The sequence below is a fragment of the Neodiprion virginianus genome, chromosome 7 (genome assembly GCF_021901495.1).
Source record: "Neodiprion virginianus isolate iyNeoVirg1 chromosome 7, iyNeoVirg1.1, whole genome shotgun sequence".
NCBI classification, from domain to species: Eukaryota; Metazoa; Arthropoda; class Insecta; order Hymenoptera; family Diprionidae; genus Neodiprion; species Neodiprion virginianus.
Genome location: NC_060883.1, coordinates 23,008,652 through 23,024,472, shown reverse-complemented (window position 1 = coordinate 23,024,472; position 15,821 = coordinate 23,008,652). Strand labels below are relative to the sequence as shown.

Sequence of the window (15,821 nt, the reverse complement as noted above, 5' to 3'; positions counted from 1 at the left end):
TAAATATGAATACATCGTCATTTTTTTGGTCACGCATTATCTAGGTTTTAATAGCTTTTAGAGATTTCTGAACGAATTGCGAATTAAAATGTCAGGGAAAAACTGGAAAATGTTGGGGAATTTTGTGAGCGGAATTAACTGGCTACCCTGTATTAGCGATGTAACGAGTATTCGCATTCGCATTCGCATTCGCATTTCCAAAACTCGTGCGTATATTTTGCGAATGTGACTTGTCACAAATACTCAATATTTTATTCATCAAAATTGTGCGATGATAATATTAAATGAGACAAAAAAAAACACACACGCACACATACACACGTTAGTTTGATAACGAAGTTTTATTATAAAAATTTGACATCACGTTTGAATCGTACTCTAACATAAAAATTAACTTGTTTCTATTATCAGTTTATCGTGAAACAATCAAACAAACATTCGGTTTGGTTCGGATCAGCTGGGAAATTTCCAGAATAAGATGGAAACTCGTCAGTCTCGATCAATTGTCGATTTTTTAGCCATAGAGAAATGGCGCCAGATTTAAAAATTTCGCTGATAAATATTCGAATTCGCGATTACTTGAAAATTTACATTCGTTACGTCACTTGTGGATATCAAATGAAACGACGTTATACGTATATAAACTTGTCACGTATCCGATAATTCGTATCTGGAGAGGTGGTCGTGTAATTTCAGGGTCGGAGAGATTTTCTGATAATTAAATTCTGCTGGATGTGTTTTCGGCGTTTAGTACGCGTCTGTGTTTGCCTACGTGGCGAATTCGATGCATCACACGTCGAGATTTTATCCACGGAACTTCAGGGGCGGAAGGAGCGCCGATAACACCGGCCGGAAACTGGCGAAGTTAAACGGAAATTACTCCCACCTTGTATTGCCAAATTTCCACATCCATACGTCGTAGTCACGCAGCTGTGTCGCGGGGTTTATCCCAGGGCAATTTTGCAGGAGGGCGAAATTATCGATTCACGAACACTCGTCGAGGCTGCGTGAAAACTGAACGATACGCGTTAGGGTGGTTCTTATTTTGAAATTTTTTGAAAATTGATTAATACGCCCCCCGAATTCGTTTCGAATACATAAACAGAAGTCTCCACAAAATCACGGGTCTCTGATGTTTTTCCATTTATTTCCAATATTGTACAAATATTTGATCAATTTTCAGTACCTGCATGTATTTTATTGCGGGACTAACTATTAGCGAAAACAATCTACAAGTGTGAGAAATTAATCGGCTTTTATTCTACTATTTGATGAAACAGAATATATATAAATATATGCATATATCTGCATCGTCAATTGAATATTTTTTGTCATTTGTTCACTGATGTTAAACTCGCAAAAAAGTCAACTTCTAATTGGGTACAGCTGACGTAGAATGCTCTGTAGAGGATGCTGATATTTTTATTGAATATCGGAATCATAGCTCACTGATTTCTTACGCTAATGGATTTTTTCTTTCTTTTTTGCAAACAATTTCTCCTCTGATGAAATATATGCTGGAACTGTAATAAAAACGTGTGTATTTTAAATCGCGAATTTTATTTATTTATTTATAACCGACCTGAAAGGTGGCAAAGACAAATTTCGAAAATGTTCTGAAGTAAGGAACACCATAGTAAGCGTACAGTTTATTCTTGACGAATCTATCGACCAATGCGTCGCGTCGTCTCGAGAAGAGAAAAGAATCGATTTTACAAAAATGTGTTACACTTGTGATGTTTTTTATACGGTTGTGATGGTTTTTTTTTTTTGGCCTATTTCGTTCACCATGTAAATCTCTAGAGATCTCCGATGAAAATAAAAATTTTGGATTCAGATAAATCAGAATCGGATCGAACACCATGATTTTGAAGGTTCTAACAGCAAAACCATGTTTCGAATTGTCGAAACCTTAGCTTGTGTTATTTGTATTTCCTCAGAATGACACGGTAGAGATGTTGTTTTATTCTTATACACTGTCATTGGTGCAAATGCCATTTTGTTGCAGATTTCTTCAGCGTTTTTTTTTTCTCTCTCTCTTTTCACGACGAGTAATCATTGAAATGAGAATAAGGTGAGAAATCAGGGTTTACCCTTGTTGTTGCAGACGACCCGGACACCGAGACCGAGGCCGAGGCGTTAAACGGTGAGGCTACGGACTCTCGTAAAATCGAGATACAGCTCGGGGGCGCCGTGACGCTCGAATGCGACGGTGGATGCTGGGGGCGAGGTCCCGGAATGGAGCCCGTTGGAGGACCCGGACCACTCGCCTTGAGCCGGGTCGTCTACCAGGAAGCGGGTGAGTATCGGTGCGTCGCCCCGGACCGGAAGATGCAGGATACCTGGCGCGCGCAACTGCCGTATCGTGTTAAAGTCACGGGTGAGTCTTGCCTTCTCTCTCTCTCTCACTCTCTCTCTATTTACCACGTGCAATATCATTGAGTTGCTTCCTTTTCACTCAAATGTATAATGTGCGTTTATGCGTTTACTGGCCGTTGAAGAAAATGTTTATGATCCTTGAGTTGAGCTTCAAGGAAAGAAGATCCTCAAAAGTGTCAATGCTCCAACTCGGTGAAGTATTTTCAATCCCAGATTTATTCGTTTACCGTTTATTATTTATTTATTTATTTTTTTCTTCAATCGTTGTAAAATTCAAAAAGACGACGGTCCGATAACAAATAAAATCTCATTTTGTATAAGAAAAAAAAAAAAAAACATGTATCAATAATAAAAACAATTACCGGGCACCCCTTAGCAGTCAGATAGAGAACATTAAAATTTTCGAGAATCTTCGTTTTTTGAAGGTTAACCAAAGATTTTTCAACTTGAGGTGTAAACTTTTTTTTTCAACAGCCATTTTAGTATACAGGGTGTTTCCGAGTCAACGCCGCGTTATGTTGGATTGCCTACCACCGAGGGGGACAAACATCGGTAAAGCAGGCAGACGACTCATCTTATCAATTTAACGTTAGTTCGGAACGCGATCGCTGAAGGCTTCGGCAACGGTTGTTAACAAGGAAACAACTGCTTCGACAAATCCACACAACTCGGCAATACGGGTACCTAGTTCCGGAATTTAAACGCATTACTTATCGATAACTCGGTAGGTCTGCGTTACCGATATTTTTTCCCCTCAGTGGTAGGCAACCCAAGACGCTACGGCGTTTACTCAAAAAGACACTGTATACAGGTTATTTATATTATATATTTTACACCGGTGTACAGACATCGTGCTTCTTATTATTATTATTGTTATTGTTGTTGTTGTTGTTGTTATCGTTATTTTTATGACGCTGCGGCGCTTTGTCCTTTCTTTTATTACTAATGTTATCGATGCTGTTACTATTGTCATACCTTTGAAATGGCAACATATTTGGGAATGGCTGAAAAGTCGCGTGGCGCCATTCTCGAATCGCCTGGACGACTGTTCGGTCATCGACGGATATTCCGGCGACGCGACGCCGCGGATACTCCAAACCCAAAGCGACAGTTTCAATGAGGAAAATAATATATCCCCCACAGCACGTAAGCAGCAATATTCAACGTTGATTCGAAGCGACGACTCCTCTCTGTTCAAGGTGTTACATTGTATTCCGAAGCGAGAGACAAAATTATGTACCATGTACTCGTTCACTGTGATTGTGCTCGTTTGGTTATGCGCTCGTTCAAACAGACGCGAAATTCGGTCCCCCTGTATGCCCTTTGCGTCAACGTCGCGAGTCGGTGATTTTCTTAACGACACGTCGACTCACTCAAAGACTTGAACTTGGCATGGCATATCATAGCGGTTCTGGTTTGATTCTGGTTAGTAGGAAGGCGCGGGCATGAATATATATCGCGTTGGGTGGTTGGCGGTTCGTTGGTTGTAGGAAGTTCCTACTACCTGCCTCCTCCTTGTACGATACGTCGCGTTCCGTTCCCCGCGAATCTACGCCGGGGGCGGATGGTGAACCCTGGCTTTGAAGTTACCCTCGCCTTCGGCTGAATTAATCAGAACCACGCCGTCCCTCCGGGCCGTTTGTTGATCCAGATATACGTGTAATCGTACGCCTCCCGCGTACCGGGATTCACTCTTTGATTATGGGTTATACGGGCTTATCTTCTTCGTTTTATCATCCATATATATATCTATGTATATATGTATATTCACTCCGTCATGACCTAGACGCCTCATGGGTCACGACGAATTTGCAGAATGTCAGACGACCTAGCGAAATTTATTATATTGGTCGGGTTGACGGGGGGATTGGATCGTCTTCCAATTTTTTTTTTTTTTATTCATCCGTGGAAAAAGAAAATGCCATAACCAAATATCGAGGGAAAACTAGCTGAAAATACTTGAGTGTTTTTTCCAATTTTTCAAACTTTTTCTCAGCCAAGCCTGTAAAGGCACAATCTCAATCGCTGCAAAGTTTTTAAACAGAGATTTTTCCCTATCTTGGTGAAAGAATTGAGAATCTTGAAATAAAATTTGACGTAGGTCCGACACCAACTTAAAAATTATCTGAAACGTTTCCGACTTGCGTTTGAATTTAAAACAAGTATGTAGCGTGAGAAAAAGCACTCGCTGAAAAAAAACGTAAGAGAGATAATGCGGTAACGAAAAATAAAAAATTTCAAAAACATCCCAAGAAGGTCGATAAAAATAGAATAGAAAATTTATAACAAAGGGCAAATTCCCGCAGATGATTTAAAAATTTGGAAAACACCGGTTCGTTGATTTGTCGAGATTGCCGTTACGTATTATGTGCTATACGGGTGTAGCTAAGTAAGTGTGTATACCGACCTATGTATATGAGGCAGGTTCCATCCACCCTTGTAGCAATTTGCGAAAGGGAGAGAAAGAGAGAAAGAGGGAAAGAGGGGGGAGGGGGGTGCGGTGGTGGATCTCAGGCAACAAAGGGCTGATTAGGCGTGATTACGCGATCAAAGTGCAGGAAGGTAGGCAGACGGTGATGGTGAGGGTAGGTAATGGGGGTGAGCGCCGGAGAAATGGAGGGTGATAAAGAACGACGAGGAGAATTTTATACTCTCTTTTATCTCTCTCTCCCTCACTCTCACTCTCACTCTCTTGGCCAATAGCTCCGGGCGTCGCGTGAATTTTTGAAAACTCGATTGCGTGCGGAATTCCTTCTAGTGTTAACGGAGATCAAAAGAAGCAGAAGAAAAAGACGAGGGAGAGAAAAGGGGGGCCTGGTATGAACCCTGTGATTCTTCACCGCCGTCCGCTATGTATACATAGGTATATGCATATGTACATTAGACTGCATCGAAAAATCGACTGTTCTATTTTTTTTTTTTTTTTTTTCAATCAAGTTGAAAAAAGAATGCTGTCCAAGTTTCAGCTCTGAATATTAATATTTCGAGGCGCGTCATCGTTATTTTCTATTTCCCATTTGAATAACATCTTGGGAAATTTTTTATTTATTTATTTTTTTTTTTTCTTTACTTTGGAAGTTTACAACTCGTCAACGCGTTAGCTTACCGATAAGACTAGAGCGTATTTTTTCAGGGAATTGAACGCTCTACAAAAACGGTCCCTTATCGTTTTATGATAAAGCTATTCTTTCAAATGTTATTCAAGGTCCTTTGTTGACCTTTGACGTTGAATTACTTTTGAAAGAGTGGATTTATCATGAAATGATAGGTGAACTTTTTTTTTTTTTTTTTTTAGAGCGTTCAAAAGTCAAAGGTCAGTAAAGGACCTTGAATAACTTTCGAAAGAATAGATTCATCATAAAATGATAAGGGACCTTTTTTGCAGAGGGTTCGATTCCTTACAAAAATACGCTCTAGTCTTATCGGTAAGCTAATGCGTTGACGAGTTGTAAAATTCCAAAGTTGAAAAAAGTTTGTCCCATGTTATTTTAATGGGAAATAAAGAATCGCAACGATGCAATTCTGAATATCAATATTAAAAGTCCAAACTCACACAGCATTCTTTTTCTTTTTTCTTTTTGGATGCCCTGGTTGATTTCGACGATGACTTATATATCTCCAAATATCGGAAGTCCACGTATCTCAAAGGCAAAAAGGGCTTAAAAGCTTCATTCTATAAGCAATTCTGAACAAAAAAAGACTGTAATCAATTTTCATTTGACGCAGGAATAAAGAAACGGCACAGATCCTACGAAATCGCGATAGTAAATTCGTGGAATTCATGTCGTTTCTTTGTTTCAGCGTCAAATGAAAATGTGTTGCAATGTTTTTGTCCAACCGTCTAATAATTACGACCTCAACCATAATAATAATAATAATAACAATAAAGGAATCCTATGAGTATAATCGATGCCCGAAAATTATAAGCTAAATGAAATCGGGAAGAAAAAAAAAAAAAAATTTAATAAATAAATAAATAAATTAGCGCTTTTAATCCTAAAAGTTATCAATTTAACCAGCGAGGATTCGGAGGCGAAAAGATGTGACGGAGGAGCTGCTGGAGGGATAAATTTTCGTCATAACGAATACGGAAATGACAAGAGTTTGGTAAAAGTTTAGGCACGCGTATAATTGCGATGGGTCTCCGGATGGTAGAAATTTTACGCACGAATTATATGGAAATCAATCCGCGAGTCATTTGCCCGATAATTTTTGATACGCAATATTTGGATACGATTTCGAGACGAGTTATACGCGGGTTATAAATTGTTGTCATTATCGTCGTATCTATATGTATATACATTATACATAGAGAGTTGAGATCATCCGGTCTTTCGGAGAAGAATTAGTTTTCAAAGTCTCGTGGAGAGGGACGATTATATAAACGCGCGACTGACGTGCCGGGGGAATGGGGGGAAGAGTTATATTACAAAGTTTTAAAGGGGGAAAATTTTACCCCCGATGGAATAATTTAAATTCAGAGGCTAGACGAGCAGCCGCTATTTTGCCTGTTTTATTCGTATATCATTATCGTTGTATTATTTGCAGTAAAAATGGCGAAAAATAATTGATTTTCCATTAAATCGATTATTTTTCAAACTCGATTAATCTGCCGACTCCGATTGTTATTTCTTACAAATGATTTTCGTTGTTTGTCTTCGATGAACGACGCGATACAATATCAGTTTTTTTTTGATCAAAGTATCGATTATTATTAATCATTGTTTTACTTACGTAACGAGTGAAAGATAAATGAATATTTTCAATCAAATTTACAAATTATGAAGAAAACTTTGCCGCTATTCGGACTACGTACCGAAATTTATCAAATTTCCGTTGCAAAAAAAAAAAAAAAAAAAACATTATTATCAAACAATCGATTAATCGATTTATTTTTACCGATTCAACCGAGTCGTGTTCGATTATTTTCAGCTTAAAGCGGGCATCGCTGATTTGCGATTTATTTCCGTGTTCCTGCAGGCCTCTGGCTGTTACTTTACACGCTTCTGCATACTTCGGTCGAGTGACGCCGTGATAACGAGCCTCTGTGACGATTCGCGTCTGCAGCAGCTCCGCGGTCCAAGCATGAGCGATAAAACCCTGGCTCAATAAAACAGCCAACGAAATGCCGGCGTACCGGCATCCTTATTCTTCTTACAACCGCGGGGTTTAAGTAGGGCGTAAAATCTTTGAAGCAAACCCCTGAAAACCACCCGAGGTTTCTTCTCGCGTCTCAATTTCCGAAGCGCGAGGGGTAATTTTTTTTTTTTGTTTTTTTTTTTCTCTTGTTTTTGTTCTATTTTCCACTCCTGCACTCGCGAAGTAGACGAAATGCTTTTTCTGTTAATTAATACGGCAATCTGGGTACGGAAAATGGTTTTTCGATAATTGATGTGTAGAATTTTATGCCTATCGATTTTCCTGAATTTACATTTTTCTCGCACTCTTGACTGAAATGTTTAATTCACGTTGTGTCTGCGGTTTTCAATTGCTCGAGCAATTTTACACAGTTCTTTTTTTTTTTACTCGTGTAACAAACGTTAGGAAAAATAAAATTCTTTTTTTCACTCAGAGTTTCGTTATCATTAACAACGTTATCAAGGGCAGTACCTGTAATGAGAGCATGATGGGTGATTACGTTTGGGGTTTAATACGAAAAAGTCTGTACGAAAATCGAGGAAGTACGAAGAGTATTGATTTTGAAACTTTGTTTATCAATTCATTTATGCTTGCGGTTTATTATTAATTATTACATTCGAATAAATTTGATTCAAATGCAAAATTCAAGTTCGTTTAGTCGTTATTTACAATAAATTTTTCAGAAGATACAAAAGTTTTCTCAAAATCCAAAATATCACCCTGGTTTCTACAAAAACAAACTTTATCTAAGAAAACTGTTTTTTCATTCGTCAGTTACGTAGAAGAAATTGAAATTTGACACGTATAACCCAGACTCAAAATTCGTGCTAAGCAGTGAATACGATCAACGAATCCTCAAGCTACCGAAACTACAAAATTTATTGTTCAAAGTTTTAAAAATCTCCGATCTTTTCTTCTTCTTCGAAAGAAAGAAAAAAAAAAAAAAAAACAACCAGTCGTTTTCCTTGATTGTTGTCACTGTCGTCTTACTTACCGGACGAGATTCGACTTGCACCGTACACGTCTACCCGACTGCGTGATTTTCCCATGAGATTCACCCACCGTTTTCACCCTCGCGTAATTCACGTTGTGTGTGTATCGTCAAAAATAGCGAACGGCGAGGGAGGGGCGGGAGTGGGGGAGGGAGAAAATAGGAAGGAACGTAATCATCGGACACCCCGAGGGACGGGGATGAGGAGGAGGAGGAGGAGGAGGAGGACTAGTAAACGCCTCTCTCCCCCCACTTTTTCCCCATTTCCCTCCACCGTTGCCCCTTGAACTCCGGGTCTACCCTGGGATTACCTTTTTTGTCATTCTCGTCACGCGCACCCCGCACGTCGCTCACCCTCCGCAACTCGACAGCATCCGAGGAGCGAGGGCGGCCGGGGGCTATTTCGGGCCCCCGATGGGACCGGAAGAGGATCGATACCCGATTAATTTCAACCGAAATTACACGGACTGCTGGCCCGTTATAATAACATTAGATATCTGGGCTGGGACAAACGCTTAATTACCAACGTCATTCGGGCAGAATTTCTCAATCCTCCTCCTCGGTCCTCTCGATACCCTTCTTCTACAAATTTTAAACCAAAACTCCGATTCCTCGATCGTGGACGGAATATTCCTCAACCCCGATCGAGTTATTCCGTTTCTTCTTTCTTCCTTTTCTTATTCTCTCACTCTCCGTAATTATTATTTTTGTTACATCCATCCATACTTTTGATCAGTATTGCTTTATTATAATGTTAACGTTACGCTTTGTTTCGTAATTTTGATTTAGCTATTTTTTTCCCTCTATTATTATTATTATTTAAATTAATTAGTTTTAGGTTATTATTGATTTTTTTTTTTTTTTTACATTTATGCCTGTGATCTTCAGGGAGTTACACTCCAGGATCAAGTAAATATAATTTCTCTCTCTGTTTCTTCGTAACTGATTTATTATCATTGATCCTGATTATTCTCCTCTTTATATATAACGATTCTTGGTAATTATTGGCGTTATCGTTTTCATTTGGGGTTTTCGGTACTTCGTTGTAGGTGTTGAAAATCTACTCTCCGAGTTGTAGGCTAAATATAACTGTATACGAGCACGAGATCTCAATATTTTTAACGAAACACCGAAATATCAAAGACGTTGATATTTCTAGTCATAAAATCAACGGATAAGAAAATACGTGATTTGACCTAACGAAGATGCACGTCAAGATATTCATTCAAGAGTTTAAACAAGTATCTTAATAGTTTTCGAAATATATCAGGTATAGGAATTCAAATTTGTTTTTCCCCTTTCTCTTCTGAAATTTCGTTTTTTTTTGTTTCGAGAATAATCGAACATAGGTACCGATTAAAAAAAATTCTTGCCGGAAAATTGGTATGAAATTTTGGAAGCCCTACACAGAGCTCCTCAGTTTTTATACCGCTGAGATTAATTGAAGATGCCACTTGATAATTTGTTGTTTTATTATCCGCGATTAGGTACGCGGTACGAACTTGGGGCGACTCGCAAGTTTTCATTCGGCTTCTCGCAGCGTAATTATTGTTCTTAAAAAGGTGCCCACCCTTCGGGCAACTGTGGGCGGTTTCCCACTGATCCATATATTAAAGGCGCGGCGGGGGATCGTTTAATTGATAAGAAAGGGTTCACCAACGGCGCCCGCGAGGCTAGGCCGGTGTGGTTTCCGGTGAACCGTGCTTGCGGAAGCTTCTTGCCGGGCATAAGAAACAGATTAATCAGCCCTTCCTCTCGCACGTCTGTTCTGTGCCCGTTGCTGCATCCCCAAAACCCCGGCGCGGCGGGTAAAACCTTCTTCCAGTTTCTTCTCCGCCGCAACGTCACTCGACGATTAAGAGGAGGGGCGAGGTGGTGAAGAATATCGAACGACGCTCGGAATATTAGATATGCACGCTGCGACCCGGTGCTCGTAAATCAATTTGTATCCCCAGTTTCCGACGTAGAAACGCGTTCGTATAATTCACGCTTAGTAAAAACACGTGGCTTCTCTAGTTCCCTCCTCCATCTTTATTCTTTATTTATTTATTTATTTATAAATCAATTTCTTTTCCTTCTTTCTTTTTTCTCCTCGCTTTGCGCTATATCGTTTCTCAAATATGCGGAAGAAAATATAACACTGTCGGGTGGATTTGAAGATTTAGGGATAAAAAAGCAGTGAAAAAAAATTTCACACGTAGTTTAAGGAAACTGAAACGTTTCCTCTTATACGTGAGATCAAAGATCCAGGAGAAAGAGAAACGAAGGAAAGGAAAGAAAGAAGAAGAAGAAGAACCGACTACCGAATCTGTAACACGGTATATTCTCCCCGTGACGCGGTTCGTGGTAATAATGTAATTATCTAACCGGTTCGTAAATGTAATTTGGACAGGTGTATTTGCGGTGAAAACAAGGAGAAAATTAAACACGCGGCGGAGGGTCGAGAGTGAAAAAGAGAGAATAGAGAAGTGTGGTTGGGGAGGTGAGGTGAGGTGGAGGGGATGGAGAAAGAGAAGCTCGAGTTAACGGGGCTTTCGGGATAATTTTGGGGAAGAAGGATGCCAGAGGGAAATGAACGATATGTTTTTCTTTTCTTACTTCCTTGGACTCGCTTGCTTTTAATGATCAAGCGTACAAATTAACGTTTTGAAATTATTCACTTCGATATTTCGCGTGCGAAACGAATACCATTTCGATAATGGGGTATGAACGAAATCGAGCGTCGGCAGTTTTTTTTTTTCTCTCGCACGATAATTACACGCAGCTTGCGTGATAACCGAACTTACCGCACGGAATATAACGACAAAATGGGGCAAAGTGTAACTTCCGAAAGCGCCTAATCTCGTATTACTTTGTGGCGAAATTTGAAGTAAAGAGAACAAACTTTGTGAAAACAACAAAGTTCCGAAGATTCAAGTTACGGCAGAGGAAAGTTCCGAAAAACAAAGTTTCTATAGAGTGATATTCCAAAAAATAAAATGTACTTAACACAGCGTAGTTTACCCAACGAGTCGGTGTGAAAAATCAGAATGACCAGGATTCTTGAAGTAAAGGTAACTAAAACTCAAAAGAAAGAAAGCTCAAGGTGATGAAAATCTTGGATCATTCGGAATTTCGATGTTTCAGATTTCGAAATTTTCTCACTTTCGCCCATTCGAAACTTTGATATTTCGTCAAAGTTCGACAACTTTACTTTAAATTTCACGGACTAAGAATCCCCGAAATTGGTCGCTTTCGGAACTTTTCAAAAAGAAAAAGCTTCGAACCAGTCGCCGTGTCGCTCGGATCTTCGTTTGCCCGACGCAAGCGGCGTGACTTACGGTTTGAAATTCGTTAGGCAGTTCGATATCGCCCGAGATATAAGCGTGTAAAGAAGAGCCGGTCGTAAACCTTGTATAAAAATAAGGACTCCTCGCAGGAGCTGATTCCAGGTCGTCGTGGCGATCGCTTTCATATCGTCCGCGCATCTCGCTAAAAGGCTGAAAGTCATAAGAGGAAGGAAAGGATCGCGGATGAAGGCTACGGGAAATATCCCATACTTTGAAGAGCATCGCCTGCGGTGCATACGTGCAGTGTACCTCGGCAATTTACATCCCCTCCCATCCGCTTCTCATTCTCCTTATTCTTCTCCTCCTCCTCTTCCTTATCCGCGACTCACGACCATCCCCGCCTACCTACATACACCGATGCAGTTTTATGCAAATTTTAAACATGAGTTTCCCGGTTGAGGACCCACCTACAAACTCGAAACGGATCCTACCCAGTATCCACCACCGTCACCCCCAATGCCCTTCGTTTTGCTGCTCGCTTCTCGGCTCGGTTCCTCTTCTCCTCGTCGTCTTCTTCTTCTTCTTCTTCTTCTTAGCCGAATCTTCGGTTAAAACCACCGTCGCCCTACCGAAACCCCGGGTGACACAACCGTCGGTTTTGATCACCCTCTGCACCCTCGCACAGACCGCAAAGTGTTTCACCGCGAACAGTTTCAGACACGCCATTTTACAGTTTCCTGTTCAAATTCGCCTCCACTTTATTCCCTTGATCTTACATCTTATCGAGATAATATCATTCCTCTATCATTCAATAATCAATCACTCACCAATGCTGGCTGGGATATAATAGAAAAAGAAAAAAAGAGAAGAAGCAATTGTACGGATTATCCAAATTTTTTCACTAGCACCTCTAAATTTCTCAAGTTTTCTTTTGAGTTTTTTTATTTATAGAATGGTTTATACGTTGTAAAAATATTTGAAAATTCTTCACAAATCCAGTGAGGAAATCCTTTTGTCGGACCTGTCATCACTTTCAAAGCCACGTTCCACGATGCGGTAATTTTTTCACTTACTTACCGAGCAATTTGAAAATGATCGATTTACGAAAATGAAAGTTCGAACGTTTTATAAAATAAAAATTGCTCCTTCAATCTTGAATCACATTCGACTTCGTTTGATCGCAATTCAAGATTCGTCGAACCTGATTTGAAGTACAACTTTTCTCAAACACGGTAAAATATCACTTCAAAAACTCGTTAACGAAACAAATTTCACCTTTCTGTAATAAATCGTATACATCTTGTATTATAATACCTACTTCAATATTTCTCTCGGTAAAGCCGAAAAATATATTGAATTTTGCAAGAAGGTAGAAAAAGCTCGCCAAGTCGATTCGCTGCACGGAATGTCGCATACAAGTACGTTCGCGTATGTTCACGTATGTAACCTCGAAGTTATGCTAATGTATGGATATTCGCGAATTTGGCCAATACAGTACCTCCGTATTCAGACAGCGGGTGTTAGATGAGATGAGAGGTGAGGTTAGGTGAGGTTTGGGGGTGGGAGGGTGTACACGTGATACATTTTACCGCCTCGACGTCCCGACGGCAGATGTATGCATACCTATACGGTAGTAGCTACGGGCAAACATTTACACCGTCGAATCATTTTCCATCCGAGTTTACTTTTCTGCCTTCCTGATCCACGTTCCGCACCGTTTTCTCCCCTGCTTCGCCTCCCTCTCGATAACAGTTTGCACCCCTTGGTTATGACCAGGGTACGCCTGCCTCCAAGCCTGACGGTAATACCGTTCGCACACGTGCGTCTTACGGGGGTCTAAACACGGTCTAAATGAATTTCATGCGAGTGTAACAGCGGGATGAAATATGCGGGAAAAGAACAAATTCGTAAAACTAAATGTGTCGGACCAAGGGGAAAAATGTTGTCCTTTGTTGTTGGGGGTAGCGAAAAAACAAACTGATCATAATCAAAATTGGTAGCTTTGCTGGAACGGTTCGAAAATATTATTATTGAAATTATTAGAAAATTCAGTTTACAGGTACGCAACTAATATTGATGTTTAGTGTGATAATACCTTTGATTGTCGATGTAATATAGTTTTTGATTATTACAATAGTTCAATCTGTTTAGTTTATTAAACTTTTTTTTATAGTTGACATCAATAGCTAGAGTTACCATAAGCGAAAGGAATATAATAACTGATTTTCATTTTGTATTCGGGGGGCAGAAAAAAAATGTAGATTTGGAAGGACTGTGTATTAGGAATGGGTAGAAATTTTTTTTTACCACTTGATTATATTCCATTTTTAAACGCGCTCTTGTTCTTCTTGTTCTTATTCCAAATTAAATTTCATGCCGCAATGCCTTCATACTTTGAATTTTGATATACATATACACATAGAAATGTCGCTGACATTTTAGGCATCGAACGATGCTGCTTGCGTGACCTACATGGGTTACAGGTGTTGAAAAAGCAAGACGTATGTGACGGCGAGGGTAGGGTGAAAATAGGATACGATGTCAGAAAAGATGAGACGAGAGAAGCTCGATTCGACGTCTCTCACTCACCCACGACAGGGTTTTCAGGGAATGAAAATAACGACTTTTTCTCTCTCCTATCTCCTTTATACGTATTATGCATAAAAATGAGAAAGCAAAAAGAGAATGAAAATAAAAGTATATCCCTTATTTCGACTTAAAAATTCTGAAAAACAGCAGAAATATTCTTTCCAAGGCCTCATTTCGTAGCTCACGTAACCCTGTTATATATGTCTGTACACATATATATGCGTATGTATCTCTCCTTGTCCGTCGTACTTTTATTACGCGTTTCGTTTTTACGCTCTCACTCGGCTCAGCCTCCGTCTTGAGAGAATGTGAGCAAGACGCGGGGCTAAGGGAACGAGAACGAGTATCGTAGGCGGGTGCAAGGGATCCCGGGGACATTCTCTTCTTATCCGGACAATATTTTCGATGTGAGGCGATCCTTGAGGCGGGTCGTAAATATCCGAGGTACCGTACTCTCTTCGTATTTCAGTGTGTCGGCGTGTCAGCTCGTCAGTGTGCGTTTTTTCTCAGTATGCGCGCTCGACGTACGCCTGAGAACGAAGGAGTATCTGCCTACCATTTCCCGTTACTGGCGTGCCGGGTTAAATCCCAAATTTAGTATAAAAGAGGCCGCCGGGTATGCACCGTCTTACGTCATATGTACGACCCTCGGGTTGAAGGTGAGCCTGATATATTCGAAGAACACACGCCCTAAACTTCCGGTGGCCGCCCACGCTCCCTACGTACGTGTGTGTGTATGTACGTATATATACTTTTGCTCGAGATAAGGATTCACCCGACTAATCTCGCCTACTTTATGCATACACTCCTCGCGCGGTTATATAAGGGGCCGTGATACGCGTAACAAGCAGTTTTACGACCCAACGTTGCGAGCTTGTAATAAGGCATGTACGCGAAATTCAAATCTCGTTACCGCTTACCGCCGCATACTTGATTAAACCGCCAGCTCTAGCCATTCGCTCGTGACGTATGACGTCACGCCGCCGATGCGGATGGCGCGCGATTTAAAACTCTGTTCCGATCTTGATCGCGATCGTCTCGAGATATTTTAGTCTTGCGATGACGGTGTGGAATCGGCTGTATTTACGTGATGAGTAATAAACAGAAAACGTGTTGTGTGTATTTTGTAACGATTTTGCTTTACGGAATAAAATAACTGGGATCGTTGAGCGGTAAGACATTATCCAACAGGCGCAAACAAATTCTAGAATGAAAATGATTTATTGGTGGATACGTGTTTCTCGACAGAAGTCATAAACAAGACTGTCTTTACAATAAGTTTACTTGACGCAGCAACCTTATTCGTTTTGTAACATTTGAAAGCTCTTCAGCATCTTTTATCCAAGACGACTACTGGACAAGAAAAAAGACAGCAAAACGACTGATTCAACCCTTTGTAACAACATTTATTGAGAAACTTGGAAAAGATAAAAAAAAAAAATAAAAATTATTAG

The 15,821-nt window shown here is 40.2% G+C and overlaps 1 protein-coding gene across 3 annotated transcripts in view; it reads left to right on the top strand.

Moving 5' to 3' along the window:
- Positions 1-15,821, top strand: part of LOC124308961 (hemicentin-2) — a 162,578-nt gene that overhangs the window by 118,916 nt on the left and 27,841 nt on the right. For all 3 annotated transcript variants that reach the window (XM_046772156.1, XM_046772157.1, XM_046772155.1), the window contains exon 8: positions 2,108-2,380. In XM_046772156.1, coding sequence (XP_046628112.1) covers positions 2,108-2,380 — 273 coding nt within the window. The remainder of the gene's footprint in view (positions 1-2,107; positions 2,381-15,821) is intronic.